This window comes from Cervus canadensis, chromosome 6 (assembly GCF_019320065.1).
Source record: "Cervus canadensis isolate Bull #8, Minnesota chromosome 6, ASM1932006v1, whole genome shotgun sequence".
In the NCBI taxonomy this organism is placed as follows: domain Eukaryota; kingdom Metazoa; phylum Chordata; class Mammalia; order Artiodactyla; family Cervidae; genus Cervus; species Cervus canadensis.
In genome coordinates, this window is record NC_057391.1 from 82,143,154 (window position 1) to 82,162,525 (window position 19,372).

At 40.4% G+C, this 19,372-nt stretch overlaps 1 protein-coding gene and 1 non-coding gene across 6 annotated transcripts in view; one reads left to right on the top strand and one right to left on the bottom strand.

Moving 5' to 3' along the window:
• GPATCH2L (G-patch domain containing 2 like) overlaps positions 1 to 19,372 on the top strand; it is a 60,477-nt gene that overhangs the window by 32,584 nt on the left and 8,521 nt on the right. For 4 of the 5 annotated variants that reach the window (XM_043472612.1, XM_043472613.1, XM_043472611.1 and 1 more), the window contains one exon: positions 16,114 to 16,208. In XM_043472612.1, the coding sequence (XP_043328547.1) occupies positions 16,114 to 16,208 (95 nt within the window). Of the gene's footprint in view, positions 1 to 16,113; positions 16,209 to 19,372 lie in introns of those variants that run through there. The other variant, XR_006270135.1, reaches the window with a different exon arrangement.
• Positions 9,919 to 10,025, bottom strand: LOC122444398. The gene has a single exon (XR_006270241.1). It is a non-coding gene; the product is annotated as a U6 spliceosomal RNA (small nuclear RNA).

The following is a 19,372-nucleotide window of genomic DNA, read 5'->3' on the forward strand; positions in this document are numbered from 1 at the left end:
TGGGAGGACCCCCTCGGGCTATCCTGTGTAAAAGCTCCTGCCTGTACCTCTCACTGCTCGTTATCTCTCTCTTTCCTTTAGAGCTTTAATTACAGTCTGTAATGACTTTGTTGTTGTTTTGTTTTTCTTACTTTTCCTCTTGTCTGTCACTAGACTCTAAGCTTCAGAGTGCCTGGACCTTGTCTTGTTCCCTGATAAGTCCGTCCCCCACGCCTAACACAGTGTCTGGCGCTTACGGGGCATTCAGTATGAATTTGTCAGGATAAATCCTGGACTTGCATAGCAGAATGAAATCAGTGCCTCTGAATATACATTCTCTCAAGTTGGGTGAAATGCAGAGTAAATATGGTTTCTATGATGGCATGCCCTAGTGGGTTATTGCGCACAAGGAGCAGCTAATAGGCTGAACCATAGAACTTTTATTATTTCTCATGGCACAAAGAATTTCTTTCCAAGGTTCCAATGATTTTTTTTTCTTTATTCTTCCTAACACATTGTTAAGTGGATATATTCATAGATTTGGGGGGCAGGCTGCACAAAGAAATTATTTTTTTCATGGATATAGTTAGGATATTTGCTATGGCCTGTAATAATGAACTCTGCACTATAACCGCCTGCCTGACCTTCTACTGGAAAAGTAGTATTTCAGTAGGAAAAATCTTTTGAAAAGAGAGACTCTCACGCATGGTGTTAAGTAAGAGCTTGGAAAATTAGAGGATATTAGTAAACTACTGTAATGCCTTTTCTTAGTCGCATGCTATTTAGCCATCACTCATTCATCATTTGCTGACCCCTTACTATGTGCCTTCCTGGGGAGCCTTCATTAGTGGCTCAGATGGCAGAGAATCTGCCTGCAATGCAGGAGATCCAGGTTCAATCCCTGGGTGGGACAGATTCCCTGGGGGAAGGGAATGGCAACCCACTCCAGTATCCTTGCCTGGAAAATCCCACGGACAGAGGAGCCTGGTGGGCTCCAGTCCCTGGGTTCTCAAAGAGTCAGTCACAACTGAGTGACTAACACTTTCACTTTACTGTGTGCCAGGTACTTTGTTTAGATATTTAACACTGTCCTAAAGGAGCTTATATCCTCATGGGAGGGCCAGGTGTGGAAACGGACAGCTACAGTTAGGAATGACAGACAGGTACCTAAACGTGTGCACCGGAGTGACAGAGACTTAGAAGAGCAGCTCCTAATCAGGCTCAGGGAGCTTTCCTTAGAGGGGGTGGTGCTCAGGCTGTCTTGGAAAATGAAGTCGCAGTTCATAGGAAAGCGGTCCTCCAACTACTTGTCTTAGTACCAAATAAAATAATGTCCATGTGTGCTCTTTAGGAAGACTATATGAGTAACACTGTGTCATGTCAGATACTGAAGGTGGATTATTTGTCCTCCTCCCCTTACTTCTGCTGCCTTGAGCTGTGCTGAGATTGATACATCCACGCTTTTGTCAGGTTTCCTATTGCCTTTAAGGCCTCATCCTAGTTGGAGTGGGTGTGAGCTTCATGTTTCTTTGTGTGTCTCATTATCCACATCATTATCTTTGTTCTCTTACTGGCCGTGCTTGTGGCCAGACTTGGAAACGTAAGGAAGCCGAGGCCGTGTTTCTGGTGCACTCAGCTGTGTGGAGATAGTGCTTATTGCTTCAGACTGTTGCTGAAAGTAGGATGGGAGAGTGTGGACGCTTACAGCTCATCCTTGTCCTGCCTGACATCATTCCTGGGGCAGTGGATACTAAGTGGGGTTGCAAACATGAAGGTTCTTTGGGGCAAGGGAAGAACATTTTTAAACTTATGTTTATTTATTATCTTATCCTTAAAATTATTTTTAAAGTTATACATATATTAGTCTAGCAGCATATATTGTTGTTTCATGTGTATGTATTACATATATAAGGACTGTTCAGATTTTTTACTGATGAGGGCACACGAGCAGTAAAGTTTGGGAACCCCCGATCTGTGGGAAATGGTTAGCACAAGTGACATCCACAGGTTTTAGGAAATGTGGGTGATGAGACACTTACCTCGGGGCTCCCTGTTTTCCTTAACAGTGAGGTCCCTGCCCAACAAGGGGTCAGCAGAGAAGGAGCAGTCTAGCTCCAGTGTGGCTGACGGATGCAGTTGGATTCAGAAGTGGATGGTGGGCTTTGCAAAGAGTGGACCATTTAACAAAACCTGGCACCTAGGGAAGGACTGTTAAAGAGCAGTGGTATTAGGGAAGAAGCAGGTGAATGGCCATATTAAAAACTGTTTTGAGTGGAAATTTTGTCTTTTTCTTGTTCCATTTTATTTGCCGTAAAGATTCCTTTCAAAGCATCTGGGCAGCATTGGGAATTTCACACCCATCATTAGAACCATTTGTGCGTGTGTGTGTGTGGTGACTATGTTATCATTAGCGGTATAATTTTATTTTGCGAAGAAAGAAGTGTTTCCTGTTTTATCACAGCTTTCCCCGAGGAGGCCTGGTGTATTAATTTGCTGTATTGCCTCCTGGCTGTTCCCAGGCTGTTTTTCCTCTTCATCATGGAATTTTTAATGGCCCTACTGCCTCTTGGGAAGCATGTGAGGAAGAGTTCCTCGGGGAGTGCTTCCCTTTTTTCACATGCCTATAATTACTCTCCTGTAAGAGCACAAAGAGTTTGATAATCATGCCTGAACTGTGAAGGTTTCCTCCTGTCGGGTTACTGAGCTGAGGTTGCTTCCTGCCTGGATGGGACCAGTTCAACTCCCCCCCAAACCCTCAGCTGCGAGAGAGGGAGGGCTCCTCAAGCACCTCCTCACTGCAAGAGCCTTCTCCAAGTGAGGCTTGGGGCCGCTGGGGGGCGGTGAGTGACCTCAGGGTGCTCTCTTGTTTAGCATTCCATTGCCATAAACAAAGACAGAATGGGGACTTGATTTTAAGAGAACATTTTATCAACGTGTCATCTTAATACCGCCCAGATGGTGGGTGCAGTGAGCACGAACCTTTGTGGTCTTTATACCACCTAACTCATTTGTGGGCTAAGAGGTGTTCAGAAATACCATCCTAAAAATACTGAAGTTTGCTGGTTTTCAACCCTGGCTGTACTTTTGAATCACAAGAGAAGCTTTAAAAAAAAACAAAAAACAAGTATATCCAGGCTGGTCCCCTACTTTGCACAATTCTGATTTAATTGGCCTGGGATGAGGCCCAGGCATTGGCAGTATTTTGAAGCTCCCAGGTATCTCTAACATGCAGCCAGGGTTGGGAACTGTTGCCCTAAATGCATATGGTTTTACGACTGGTGCTTTGTAATTTACTTAACAGGAAAGCCCATTTCATAATTGGCCTGTGCTTGGGTGTTGTGAGCACAGTTCTGTATGGAAGGGACAATGCTGGGCTTCTCTTACCGTTGGAGAACTGCTGCAGGTGGGGAGAAGAGCAGTCGGGTCCAGCACAGTGCCCAGCACGCAGTGGTGGGCAAATGGGCAGAGTTGGTGGGTGGGTGTGTGGGTAGCTGGATCGTGGGCAGGGTATATATGGATAAAATTCGTAAGCCAGCTGTTTGGGTTTGGTTGTTTTGGTTGCTGACATTGGGCTGTTGCTATTAAAGTAGTAAGGCCGGGTGCCGGTGTTAAGAATTGCTGCTGCTCAGACAGCAGATGGTGTGATTGGTGTTCTGGTGGAAGCGCTGGTATTGCTGTCAAGGACACAGTCCCAGAATGGTAATAAGGAACTAGTGCTGTAGGCAGCTTTTTCCAAAATGAGAGATTTATTGATTGAAAGGTAGTTGTTTTTTTTTTTTTTAAACCATTATTGTCTTAGAGAACCATAACTGGAACTTATAAATTGCTACATCTCTTTGTATGATGCACAAGTCGCCAGTTGTAGTTTTTGAATATCTTGCGGCAGTTTTCAGTTTCTTCAACTTTCCTGATCTTTCCTCTATTTTGGGTGATCACTTCATAGTATATCACCATTTCTTTTATTCCTTCTTTTAAGTTTTTAATCTCATATTAGTTTGAGGCAGACTCAGGTAAGAGTCTTGGCTTTTACCTGGGCACAAGAATTAACCTCCCCATACTTCAATTTCCTCACCTTAAAAATGAAATATCATTATTTTGGGGGTTGGTGGGGATCAAAATGAAATAATATACTTGGATATTTAGCATACTGGTAGCTAATACTTATTTTGTTATATAGTTAACTACACTAGCCTGTTCTAAGGATAACTGCAGTTTTACAAACCTTGAGTTGGCTTCCAGAGTCATTTGCTAATGAGTATTTAGTATAGACTCTTGAGGTGTTTAAAATGATCCCAAGTTGGCTATAAGAGAAGACATTTGGACAGTACTTGGGTGAAAAAGAGAGAGACCTTCCTGTTAGTTGAAATATGATAGGCTGCACTCATTGTAATTCATTTTATCTGTTCACAAACGCTGTGATCTGCATATCAGAGTTGTGTGCCCAGCTGGCTGTGCCGCTTGACAAGGAGTTTCAAAGAGCAAAAAGAAGACTCAATTCATGCTATTAATTTTGACCTTTGGAGCCATAGTAAACAGCCTCAGGTTTTACCTCCGGGCTTGGGGGAAAGAACCTTTTATTAGTCCTCTGTCTGCTGGGGATGCTGTGATGCACAGCAGCTCTGCTCACCTCTTTAGTGCTTGGTTTCAGTCACGTGTTAGGAAATGTTTGTGCTGTAATGTTGTCCATAAGGCAGCCCACTGCTACCGGAACGTCCCATTCTGCAGTGCGCAGTTCTGGAATCTTTTGTCCTCCGTTGGACAGTCTTGTTTATAGCAGCTCTCAGCCAGCTGGCATCTTACTGCCAGGTATGGAATGATGAAAGCATTTTCTCTCTCTCTTGTTTTGCTACTGTAATATACCCATCCTTCCAATGGATGTGGAACTGTTCTGTTCCTGTGGGTGGCATGAGACAGTTTCATGATATGCCAGCCTTCGCCCAGCAAAGGGAAGTAAGTAGATTACAGAGAATGTTCAGGTGCTGGCGAGCAGTTTGTCACAAACTGCTGAGGGTTTGGTTTGAGTGAAAACACGAGTGGGATTGCCAGGATCTCTTCCTAAAACCACCTTTGTGTCCTCTGATCGGGAGGTGGTTTTCTCTCCTCCCTACAACACTCCTGTTTCTAGTGTCATAGGCCTGGATCCTGTCATATGTGCAAGTCTGTGAAGATACATCTCCCTGACTGGGTATTTAATAAATGTCGCCTAACCCTGAAGGTAAAATCACACGTGAGGGAAGGGGTCTGTGCTCCTCAGGGGTAATCCTCTTTTCCGTCATTCTCCTCTCACTTCCCTTGATCCTGGCTTACAGCTCCGTGTCTTGTATCACCTGTTAGCTCTTTATGCGTCGGCCGCCTTCCCTCTGTTGTGAGCTCCTGGTGAATGGACCCCTGGCTCAGTCATTTTGTTTATAACCTCTGCACCCAGCACAGTGTAGGCCTCATAAATTTTTGTTAAAAATAATTGAGGTGAATAGATTAGTAATTAAGGAGAATAATTGGAATATATGATGTATGTGACCTTTGGTCTTTAGAAATATCAATAGTTTTTTCCTGGTGTTACTTATTTGTGTGTTTTAAAGGAAAAGTACAGCAAATAAATATCTCTTTAAAATAAATTCTATTTTTATTTCATACCAAAACATGAACTTTTCAATGAATTTTAAAAATGAGTGCTTTTTGAAGGTGAACCATTCCTTAAAAATTAGTTTGCTGTTGACAGAAGAAGACTGTTTTCTTTCCTTAGGAATGACTTTAAACATCTTTGTTCTAAATCTAAAGCAGTCACTTCAGTTATTTATTTTTTGCCAACATTGGTTCTATTAAACATGCATGTATTTCTCAAAGTAAGTTTTTCTTCCCCTAAAAGTACATTCCTGCCCCAAGGACATAGTGACCTGCCCAGTTTCCTAAGTAACACCGCAGTTTTAACAACTCACCTGATCTTTTTAGTTACCTGCAGTAAAAAATAAAATAGACATGTTTACGTGTGAATATACAGAATACTCTTTCAATTAATTTTTAATCTTCAGCATTCACCTTCACAGTTACAATGTGAATTTAGTGACTTTTTTCCTGAAGTAAGAATTTTTAAAGAGTGTATTTAATGTCTTTAATGTTCATTCCACCCCCACCGCCCCCAGATCTTTTCAGCAAATGCTGCTGAATGTGATGCTTTTAGGAGAAGTACTGACCCAGCACTCATGCTGTGAAAGAAGTAGTGCCCGAAGAATACTGAGGCCCAGATCAGACGAAACAGAACTAGCGTAGCCTGTCTTTTCTCTGGGTTAATTGCTTGCATACTGAGGAATAATAAATACATTTTTCATCTACATTTATATTCATTTAGTCATTCTGTTATTCTTTAAGTTAAATATTTAGATCTATTTTATGGACTAGTTTGGCCTTGAGAGTTTTTTTTTTTAAGCTCAGTAATTTTCACAGTAGGTAGAAGCTTATCAGAATTACCTGAGGTAGAATTTCAAAAGAAACATATTACAGATTCTTCTTCCATCCCTGCGTGGTGGGAGATGTGTATTTTGCAAAAGCTCCTTACATGATTCTGTTAACCATACGACACTTGAGTTGAGAAGGGAGTTTTAACTTGGTGGTGGCTTTAGCTTAACTAGTACTTAGCCTTTTTTTGCCTCTGCATAATTGAAAGATCCCCTCCCTCCTCACACAGTACATCGTTCACCACACAAGAGCAACTTGTACTGCTCTTTAAAAGAAAAAAAAAAGAGTTAAAAAAAAAGAAATCTATTTCTACCACTCAGTGGATAAGGATCGGGGTCTGTGAGCCAGTGAGAAGGGACTGTTGCCCAGTCCTTTGTGGTGGCTCCTCACCTGTGTGTTGTCCCTTTTCAGTTTCTGTCTTATGAGACAGCGACATTGTCAGAGTGAAAACAACACAATATTTGTTTTTACTCAGCCCTAGGTTGTGAAGTTATTCTGCCTCTTATGAAATAACTCTCCAACCTGGAAATGGTCTTAAGAGAAATGTTTTAAGAGGGAAGGAGTGCTAACCTGAATTTTAGGACTGAGTGTGACGTCTCTTCAGGCCTGCCTCTGTTCCTTTCTCTACAGCTTCTATAACTGGGAAAGCTGTGCTTCTGGAAGTGGGCCCAGGCTATAAAGCCCGTTAGGGAAGAGACTGTTTTGTTCACCACCATATCATCTCCCCCACCAGGTAGTAACTTGGTGAACAGTGAAAGGAGCAAAACTCCCCTCCTGAGTAGAAAGGAAATAGTCCACACAGAACTACATACTTTTATGACAAAATAATGTTATCGATTTAACTGTGTTATCTGGTTTCAGAAAGCCTCCAGTTCTTTCCTAAGAGGAATTTATGAATTTTGAAGATGTAACAATTAGGAGTGGGAATGGGATGGTAGAAGTAGACCGTTTACTGCAGAGAAGTGACAGGCTGAAGACTTTAGCAGTCACAAGTCATTTAATGTAGGGACAGTTAACCCTGAAGCTCTCAACATCACTGAGCAGAGACCAGTGGGGGATCCAGGAAGCAAGGCCCAGGGGGCAGGTGGTGCAAGGACCACCTTGAGCACACGGCAGCCGCCTCAGAATGTTGCACTGTATGGTGCAGTGGATACCTGTATGTAGAACAGTAGGCAAGTAATACTTATTTTCATTTTACTAAAATAAGCATTAAAAAAAAATCACATTTCCATTTAAAGTGGTTTAAAATGTAAACATTTTTATTCCAAAATGTGTCATTCCTTGAAAAGGTGGGACAAATATTACTGACTAGGTCCATAAAGAGTGATAATATGTGCCCTCAGCCACCTTCCTGACATGTATCAAGCACGCAGAGCTATGAAATGATGGATGATGCGTAAATAAAAGGCAGTGTTTGTTTTGTTTAGCTCAAGTTGATACTTTTGAGAATTACTACCTTAAAACCCCTTTTAGTGTTTTTCTTATGCTTGTTATTTTGTATCTGTCAAAACTTAGCATTTCATAAACATTGACCTTGGAGAAGCAATAGTTTTTAATTAAACTTTTTACTGAAGGATAATATATGTACAGAGAAGTGTACAAAGAAATACACACCTGATGAATTTTCATGAAGCCACATCCAAATAACCCAGCATCTAGATCCAGAAATGGAACATTCCCAGAAAGAATCCCACAAGTTCCTTGGAGCCTTTACTGGTCGCAGTCCCTTTTCCTCCACTATCCACAGCTCAAGGGTAGCCACTGTCTTGATGTCCAGTAACATAGTTTAGTTTGAAGAAATGGGGTTAATGTTTAATCTGAAACATTTTAAAGAGTCCTTTAGTGAGCTTAAGGTAAAGAAGAAAGGAGCATGGCTGTAACCTGTTACCCTTTGCTTGACTTTCTCTTTCTCTAGGTCTTTAGGAGAAGCATGATTGAGCTGGGCTTCCCTGGTGGCTCAGCTGGTAAAGAATCCGCCCTCAATGCGAGAGACTTGGGTTCGATCCCTGGGTTGGGAAATCCCCTGGAGAAGGAAACAGCTATCCACTCCAGTATTCTGGCCTGGAGAAGTCCATGGGCTATCCTTGGGGTCACAAAGAGTCAGACAAGACTGAGCAACTTTCACTTTCACTTTTGATTGAACTAGAACAAAGGGCTTGGATAGTATTTACTCAAGCATCTTGCTTGTGGAAAAGATGGAAGTGCTATTCTGTACATTTCTCTGTTTTGAGGAGAAACAAAATTTGCAGTGTCACTTTCTTTTCTGCCTGTGTCTTTGACTTCAAAGGCAATTACTACCTCTGCATTTAGACCTGTCTACCTCTGACATTCTGTCTTATGTGTTTCTTATTATTAAATCAGCATGCTGATTTAGACTTATTCCCAGAACTCTGTAAGGTATAAAAAATGGATCATTTCCGCTATTTTACACATTTATGCTTACATTTCACTTGGGGTTTCAGAATTAACTATTCATGGAATACCTAACTTATAGTCTTTTGCCATATAGATGCGAATGATCAATAAAAGAAGACTTAGGTGGAATTTTTTGGACCATAGGCTTTATATTGTAAATATCTGCCTTTTGTAGTGTTCTTTGCATTCTAAAATATTTCTTATGATTTCAGTCAAATTCTTATTTTTTCTTGTTTATAAACTGAATTGACTCTTTAAGCTTTTGCTATTTAAAGAGAGAGAGTATATGTGTGTGTGTGAGGGTGAGAGGGAAGCATGTGGGTGCACATCCCCATATGCTTTTAAACTGTGGAAGTTGCCAGACTGGGGACCTCTGAATAGGAAATTTTGCCTATTCAACAGTAGTCTTGTTGCTCTGCTAACTAGATTCTCTTAGATTTGACTGAGGTTTCATTTTTAAGGCTATTAAGCCATGAGACTTGATTCCCCAGCTAGGACTACCTATTCATACCAATTAGGAATTCATCTGATATAATTTTATTAGAGTCTTTTGTATATGCTTTGTACTCTGGTGGTGTTTTTAAAGTTGTATTAAAATATCATAACATAAAATTTACCATTTTAGGGAATACCCTGGTGGTCTAGTGGTTAGGACTGACTGCTTTCACTGCCGTAGGCCAAAGTTTGATCCCTGGTCAGGGGACTAAGATCCTGCAAACTGTGTGGCATGGCTAAAAAAAAATTTGCTGTTTGAATCCCCCGTAAGTGTACAATTGAGAATTTTTGTTTTTAAAACTTTTATTCATTCATATCCGTTGTAGTCAACAGATACTTAGTGGGGGTCAGCTATGTGCCTTGTGCTGAAGTTGGTAGGTCACTGGAAGATTATGAAAGAAATGTAAACGTGGTCCTTGTTCTCAAGGACGTTAGCCTCTTTAGAGAAACCAGATACATATACACCAGTTAAATAATGATTAATGGGCGATAAGGCCTAGAATGTTCAAGGAAAGCTGTGTGCAGATGTGAGACTCACTCAGCTTGGTCCTTTTTTTTTTTTTTCTTTTTCTTTATAAAAATATGGAACGCTTCACGAATTCGCGTGTCATCCTTGCGCAGGGGCCACGCTAATCTTCTCTGCATCGTTCCAACTCCAGTACATGTGCTGCCGAAGCGAGCACTCAGCTTGGTCCTTAATCAGGGGTAGGATCTGTCTAGGTTGAGAGGAAGGAGGAAGCAGGGAACTAAAATAGCATACCAGCATCCTAGCCATGGCAATCAGAGAAGAAAAAGTAATGAAAGGAATCCAAATTGGAAATGACATATACTATACATAGAAAATTCTAAAGATGCTACCAGAAAACTACTAGAGCTCATCAGGGAATTCAGTAAAGTTGCAGGATACAAAATTAATACACAGAAATTTCTTGAATTTCTATATACTAACAACAGAAGATTAGAAAGAGAAATTAAGGGAACAGTCCCATTTACCATCACATCAAAAAGAAAATACTTCTGAGTAAACCTACCTAAGGAGACAAAAGACCTGTACTCTGAAAGCTGTAAGATACTGATGAAAGAAATCAAAGATGACACACAACATATGAAAAGATATACAATGTTCTTAAGAATCAATATTGTCAAAATACTGTACTACCCAAAGCAGTCTGTAGATTGAATGCAATCCCTATCAGATTACCAATGGCATTTTCACAGAACTAGAACAAAAAATTTTAATTTGTATGGAAATACAGAAGACCCCAAGTAGCCAAAGCCATCCTGAAGAGTGCTGAAGGAATTGGGTTCCCTGACCACGTACTCTACTACAAAACTACACTTATCAAAACAGTATTGGTACTGGCACAAAAACAGAAATATACATCAGTGGAACAGGATAAAAATCCCAGAAATGAATCCACACATCTATGATCAATCTGTGATAAAAGGAGGCAGGAATATACGATGGAGAAAAGACAGTCTCTTCCATAAGTTGTGCTGGGAAAGCTAGACAGCTACGTGTACAATTAGAACATCCTCTAACACCATACGCAAAAATAAACTCAAAATGGATTATAAACCTAAATGTAAGGCCAGATGCTCTAAAACCCTGAGAAAAACGTAGTCAGAAAACTCTGACTTAAATCACAGCAATATATTTTTGGGTCCACCTCCTTGAGTAATGAAAATAAAACCAAAAATAAATAGGTGGAACCTAATTCAACTTAAAAGCTTTTGCATAGCATAGGGAACCATAAACAAAATGAAAAGACAGCCCATAGAATGGGAGAAAATATTTGCAAGTGACGTGACCAACAAGCAGTTAATCTCCAAAATATACAAACAGCTCATGCAGCTCAATATCAAAAAAATAAACAACCCAGTCAAAAAATTAGCAGAAGATCTAAATAGATATTTTTCTAAAGAAGACATACAGATGGCCAAAAAGCAAATGAAAAGATGCTCAATATCACTAATACTTAGAGAAATGCAAATTGAAACTACAGTGAAATGCCACCTCACACCAGTCAGAATGCCCGTCATTAGAAAGTCTACAGATAACATGCTGGAGAGGGTGTGCAGAAAAGGGAAACTTCTTACACTGTTGGGAATGTAACTTGGTGCAGCCACTGGAAAACAGAATGGCGGTTTCTCAGAAAACTAAAAATAGAATTACCATATGGTCCAGCAGTCCCATTCCTGGGCATATATCTGCAGAATACAGTAATTCAAAAAGATACATGCACCTCAGTGTTCATTGCAGCACTATTTACAATAGCCAAGACATGGAAGCAACCTAAATGTATATTGACAGAGGAATAGATAAAGAAAATACAGGTGTAACACACACACACACACACACACACACACACACACACAAATGGAGTATTACTGAGCCATAAAAAATAAAATAATGCCATTTGTAGCAACATGGATAGACCTAGAGATTATCAGACTGAGTCAAGCAAGTCAGAAAAAGACAGACAGATGATATCACTTATATGTGGACTCTAAAATACAATAGAAATGAACTATCCTTATGAAACAGAAATGACTCACAGACATAGAAAACAAACTTACTGTTACCAGAGGGGAAAGGTTGGGGGGAGGGATAAATTTAAGAGTTTGGGATTGACATGTAAACACTACTATATATAAAATAATCAATAAGGACCTACTGTATAGCACAAAGAACTCAATGTTCTGTAATAAGCTATATGGAAAAAGTAAAAAAGAATGGCTATGTGTGTGTGTATACCTGAATCACTTTGCTGTACGCCTGAAATTAACACAATATTGTAAATCAGCTGTTTATTGTTCAGTCGCTCAGTCATGTCCAACTCTCTGCAACCCCATGGACTGCAGCACACTAGGCCACCCTGTCCTTCACTATCACCCGGAGCTTGCTCAAACTCATGTATATTGAGTCACTGATGCCATCCAACATATCCTCTGTCGTCCCCTTCTGCTGCTGCCTTCAATCTTTCCCAGCATCAGGGTCTTTTCAAATGAGTCGGCTCTTTGCATCAGGTAGCCAAATTATTGGAACTTCAGCACCAGTCCTTCCAATGAATATTCAGGGTTGATTTCCTTTAGGATTGACTGGTTTGATCTCCTTGCAGTCCACGGGACTCTCAAGAGTCTTCTCCAACACCACAATTCAAAAGCATCCAATTCTTTGGCGTTCAGCCTTCTTTATGGTCTGACTCTCACATCCATACATGACTATTGGAAAAACCATAGCTTTGACTATATGGACCTTTGTTGCCAAAGCAGTGTCTCTGCTTTTTAATACAGTGTCTAGGTTTGTCTTAGCTTTTCTTCCAGGAAGTGAGTGTCTTAATTCCATGACTGCAGTCACCATCTGCAGTGATTTTGCAGCCCCAAAATGAAGTCTGTCATTGTTTCCATTGTTCCCCCATCTATTTGCCATGAAGTGATGGGACTGGATGCCATGATCTTAGTCTTTTGAATGTTGAGTTTTAAGCCAGCTTTTTCACTCTCCTCTCACCCTCATCAAGAGGCTTCTTAGTTCTTCACTTTCTGCTATAAGGATGGTGTCATCTGCATATATGAGGTTATTGATATTTCTCCCAGCAGTCTTGATTCCAGCTTGTGCTTCATCCAGCAAAGCATTTCACATGATGTACTCTGCATAGAAGTTAAATAAGCAGAGTGACAATATACAGCCTTGATGTACTCCTTTTCCCAATTTGGAACCAGTCCATTGTTCCATGTCCAGTTCTAACTGTTGCTTCCTGACCTGCATACAGGTTTCTTAGGAGGCAGGTACAGTGGTCTGGTAATTCTGTCTCTTTAAGAATTTTCCACAGTTTGTTATGATCCACATAGTTGAAGGCTTTAGCATTGTCAGTGAAGCAGATGTTTTTCTGGAATTCTCTTGCTTTTTCTATGATCCAGTGGATGTTGGCAGTTTGATCTCTGGTTCCACTGTCTTTTCTAAATCCAGGTTGAACATCTGAAAGTTCTCAGTTCAAGTACTGTTGAAGCCTGGCTTGGAGAATTTTGAGCATTGCTTTGCTAGCATGTGAAGTGAGTGCAGTTGTGCAGTAGCTTGAACATTCTTTGGCATTGCTCTTCTTTGGGATTGGAATGAAAAATGACCTTTTCCAGTCCTGTGGCCACTGCTGAGTTTTCCATATTTGCTGGCATATTGATTGCAACACTTTCACAGCGTCATCTCTTAGGATTTGAAATAGCTCAAACTGGAATTCTATCACCTCTACTAGCTTTGTTCATAGTGATGCTTCCTAAGGCCCACTTGACTTCACACTCCACAATGTCTGGCTCTATGTGAGGGATCACACCATCGTGGTTATCTGGGTCGTGAAGATCTTTTTTGTATAGTTGTTCTGTGTATTACTGCGACCTCTTTTTAATATCTTCTGCTTCTGTTAGGTCCATTCCATTTCTGTCCTTTATTGTGCCCATCTTTGCATGAAATATTCCCTTAGTATGTCTAATATTCTTGAAGAGATCTCTAGTCTTTCCCATTGTATTGTTTTCCTGTATTTCTTTGCATTGATCACTGAGGAAGTCTTTCTTATCTCTCCTTGCTGTTCTTTGGAACTCTGCATTCAGATGGGTATACCTTTCCTTTTCTCCTATGCCTTTTGCTTCTCTTCTTTTCTCAGCTAATTGTAAGGCCTCCTCAGACAGTCATTTGCCTGTTTGCATTTCTTTTTCTTGGGGATGGTTTTGATCACCACCTCCTGTACAATGTCATGAACCTCTGTCCATAGTTCTTCAGGCACTCTGTCAGAGCTAATCCCTGAATCTATTAGTCACTTCTACTGTGTAATCGTAAGGGATTTGATTTAGGTCATACCTTAGTGGCCTAGTGGTTTTCCCTACTTTCTTCAATTTAAGTCTGAATTTTGCAATAAGGAGTTCATGATCTGAGCCACAGTCAGTTCCCAGTCTTGTTTTTGCTGACTGTATAGAGCTTCTCCATCTTTAGCTGCAAAAAATATAATCAATCTAATTTCGGTGTTGACCATCTTGTGATGTCCATGTGTAGAGTCTTCTCTTGTGTTGTTGGAAGAGGGTGTTTGCTATGACCAGTGTGTTCTCTTGGCAAAACTCTATTAGCCTTTGCCCTGCTTCATTTTATACTCCAAGACCAAACTTGCCTGATACTCCAGGTATCTCTTGACTTCCTACTTTTGCATGATGAAAAAGGACATCTATTTTGGTGTTAGTTCTAGAAAGTCTTGTAGATCTTCATAGAACTGTTCAGCTTCAGCTTCTTTGACATTAGTGGTTGGGACATAGACTTGGATTACTGTGATATTGAATGGTTTGCCTTGAAAATGAATAGAGACCATTCTGTCGTTTTTGAGATTGCATCCAGGTACTGCATTTTGGATTCTTTTGTTGACTGTGAGGGCTACTCCATTTTTCCTAAGGGATTCTTGTCCACAATAGTAGATACAATAGTCATTTGAATTAAATTTGCCCATTCTGGTTCATTTTAGTTCACTGATTCCTAAAATGTTCATGTTCACTCTTGCCATCTCCTGTTTGACCACTTCCAATTTACCTTGATGCATGGGCCTAACATTCCAGGTTCCTATGCAGTATTGCTCTTTATAGCATGGAACTTTACTTTCAGCACCATACATATCCACAGCTGGGCATTGTTTTTGCTTTGGCTCAGCCTCTTCATTCCTTCTGGAGCTATTTCTCCACTCTACTCCAGTAGCATATTGAGCATCTACCAACCTGGGGAGTTCATCTTTAAGTGTCATCTTTTTGCCTTTTCATTCTGTTCATGGGGTTCTCAAGGCAAGAATGCTGAAATGGTTTGCCATTCCCTTCTCCAGTGGACCATGTTTTGTCAGAACTCTCCACCATGACCCGTCTGTCTTGGGTGGCCCTACACAGCATGGCTCATAATTTCATTGAGTTAGACAAGGTTGTGATCCATGTGATCAGTTTAATTAGTTTTCTGTGATTGTGATTTTCATTCTGTATGCCCTCTGATGGATGAGGATAAGAGGCTTGTAGAAGCTTCCTGGTGACTGGCTGTGGGTAAAACTGGGTCTTGCTCTGGTGGGCACCATCTTGATAGATATTAAATCAACTATACTTCAATATAAAATAAAAATTAAATAAAATAGCCTGCCAGCAATTTCAGTGTTAAGTCCACTGCCTTTCAGAGAATCTTTTGCTTTTCTAGCTTTGAAATTCTTACTCTTTTCTTTTTTAAATAAGCTGAATATTTATTTCAGGGAACCTATTGTTAGCACATAAATTAATATTTTTAAAAATCACAGAAACTAAACTTATTTTGTGATACAGTCACTTAAAAATCCATATGTATATGATGGAAGTGTTAAACCTGCCATTAAAATTCTATGCAAATGTCTGTGTTCATGCAGCATTAAACTTTTCAATATATTACCACTTGGGAGTAAGTATTTCATTAACAAGTTTAGAACAATTGTGGTTTTTATGAAAAATAATTGTACAAAACCAGCATGTAATGAAGCACATATTTATTGAAATTAATCTTGAATGTCTGTTCTGAATTCAGGTAATAAGTTGAAAATGGGTATATATTGTGTGTAAAGAATAAGTTGGGATTAATTCTGAATAATCTTGTACTGACACTTGATGGCAAAGGGTGGTGCCCATTTTGTTAGTATATGTCCGTAATGGGTGAGGAGTTTCATCTGGGCGGAACATAATGTCTTACAATAAGAATTACACAGTTAAAGCAGTGTTTTTTCTTCCTCGTATCTGCAGACAGGCAAACATACACCTGGGGCCCCCATGTTCACGTGACATCAAGAGGAAACGGAAACCTGTGGCCACAGCGTCTCTGTCCAGCCCAAATGCCGGTAATTATATATGTAGTTATCCTTTGTTGACCACCTGCTGTGTGTCAGGCACTAAATTATATGTTTTATACACCTTTTCATCTCACCTTTATGAGAAAGTAGGTCATTTTATTCCTATTTTATATGGGAAAACTGAGAATGTGAAAAGTAATTTGCTTAAAGTCTCTCTGACCCAAAAGTCTGTGCTTTTTCACTGTCATGCTTTCTTGAGTGTGAATCCCTATATTTCACCATCAGCAATCTGGAGTCATCTGCACTTCTGCTGCAGCACAGACAGGAGGTTAGATGTGTGGTAATGAAAACCCTGGTAGGGTGGCAGTTTAGTCAGTAGTAAAGGAGCCACCTGGGTTTATTTCCTTTCATGTTTGGTGTACAGTACAATACATTATCACTGTTTTAATGTCTAGTAGAGTGCTAATATTTTTCTATTCATGAAATTTCTAATTAAGTTTTCAAGTTAAGACTTAAACATTTTCTGGGCAAAATTAGTTATAGAAACCAAAATAGTAGTTACGTTCAGTGTAGGGTAGGGACCAGAGGATGACATGAAATTTTCTGCGATGCTGGAAATGCTTTATATCATGAACTAGGTGGGGATTACATGAGTATATGCACATATAAAGATTCATTGATTTAGGTGCTCTGTATGTATGTTAGCCTTAGATGAAAAAAGGGGGATGATTATACATTTATATCATCAAGAATATTGGATGTCTGTAGATATTTTTCTTTGGAGTTAAGATAATTAAATGTAATTGGTAATCATGGGAAATACTTTATATATTGCAATACATTTTAGGATAAATTACTCTGGTTAAACGGAGCAGGCAATGGCAACCCACTCCAGTACTCTTGCCTGGAAAATCCCATGAACAGAGGAGCCTGGTGGGCTGCACTTCATGGGGTCGCTACGAGTCGGACACGACTAAGCGACTTCACTTTCACTTTTCACTTTCATACATTGAAGAAGGAAATGGCAATCCACTCCAGTGTTCTTGCCTGGAGAATCCCAGGGACGGGGGAGCCTGGTGGGCTGCCGTCTATGGGGTCGCACAGAGTTGGACATGACTGACGTGACTTAGCAGCAGCAGCAGCAGCAACAGTCTGGTTAAAAAGACCATATCTGCTTGTAGGACCTATCAGAAGTACTTATGGTTATTTTCTTACTGATGGTGAATTCACTCTGAGGGAATTGAGTATATCATAAATTATTTTATTCTCTTCAGAAAATAGATACTGGGTTGGCCAAAAAGTTCATTCAGATTTTTCCATTAGAGCTTAAGGGAAAACCCGAGCGAACTTTTTGTCCAGCCCAGTAGATCAGAGCACTTGATACCTGAGTAAAAGAGTAGACCTCAGACAGATAGGAACTCTTATCTCTCTAACTTATTAGTAAGTTTCAGCATACTCTGAAATTGACCTGTGTAAGCTTCTGTTTGTATGGCTACTTGATAGTGGTTCATAATGAACAGTCTCAATCACAGTTCTGATGGTTGTAGGAAACTTTTTTTTTTAAGTGAGTTTTCACATGGCCATGCCATGAACTGAACATTTTGTCTGAATTATTTCACTGAATCTTTGCAACAACTTAACAAGGGAGATGCTGGTTTTAATTCCCAGTTTACACACAGGAAAATTGAGGCTTAGAGAGGTTAAAATAGTCACGAAGGTTACATGGTTGATAAATTGTAGACCAAGAATCAGTCCAGTTTCCCTATGACTCTCAAGCTGCCCTCTTAAACACGGCAGGTGTTTGGTCTTGTATATGACAGGATTGCTTCCAAACCATGACTCCATGTCAAAACCCAGGTCTTCATCCAGTCTGTGAAATTAATAGAAGCAGTGAAACACAGTCTCCCCTTTTCATCTTTTTGTTCTTTTTCCCCCTTGATATCTAGCTCATGATTTTAGCTTTTAATTGCTGATAATAGCAGAACTGTTGAGAAGAGTTCACAATCCTTACTCCATATTCAAATCAGGAAGTGTACTGGGAGGTATTAAGAAGACTTGAGCCTTAAACATTTCCCCTGCTGAGCCCAACTCCTCTCACTTGTTGACTAAGGCCTGCTTCACTGAACATTTTCTTTTTTTTTCCCTATCCACAACCTGAGTGCCCCATGGAGGTGAAGGACATAGCCCAAGCCCGCGCCATCAGTCAGTAGAACAAATGGGCTTGCTCTGCCTAACATCGGGCCATCTCGGATTCCACCTCTTTTATAGAAATGAGTGATGAAGAGAGGTGCGTTCCGCTTTGCCGCTGTATTAATACACATCAGGGGCCAGCTCCTGGCACTAAATCACGCTCCTGCATACATCTGTTATCGGACTCTTCACCAGTGTGATGAACAAGACTGCAGATAGAGGCTTCCTTGTGTCATTCTTTATAGGATTTTCCTAAAAGAATAAATAGCTCAGATCTCTGCCAACACTCTCCCCTGTCACCGTGATGAATTCAGCTTCTTTCTTAAACATGCAGCCACAAATCTTTTCCCTTTCCCCCTCCCCCATTAGTGGAAAGTTTTGAGTTGAAATTGACTGGATTTAAAGATATTAATAAGACTAGAAAGGTGAAGAACAAAAAGGAAAAATGTGCCTTCCTGTCTTTTTGTATTAATGTTAAGAAAGACCAGGGAGAAGGACCTTGTCGTGGGGTCGTTGGGTAGATCCATCTCCACTCCTCTTCCCTCTGTGGCTTTGAAACATGCTTGTGCTTAGTGCACAGAGATCCACCCTGGACCCTAGTGAGTGAGTGTGTTAACCTGCCTTTAAGGTTGATACACCAGAACAGGGAATGCCCAGCACCGTCTGTCCCATGCTGAAGTCAACCAGCCATTGTGTGTGTTCTTAAAGAATGCAACTGGAAAAGAAAAAAGGGTAATTTTCTTGAAAATTTGCGAGACTAAGTAGTTAAATGAAGGATAAGGAACTCAGATGAAAACAAGACTTCTTTATCTTGTGATGGTTTTCTTCATTAGGGTGGCAAATCAGAGCTTTGGGTGTGCAAATTCCAATTTTTTCAAAAGGTAAACGCATAGCCTTAAGTGATGGAGAATTGGGATGACAAGATGTTCTGTTGAGAGTTCTGACTTTTTTGTGTGCGTTGGGGCGGGGTGGGGGCGTGGGGATCTGAATTTTCCAACTGTGTTCCCTGCACTGGAAGTACA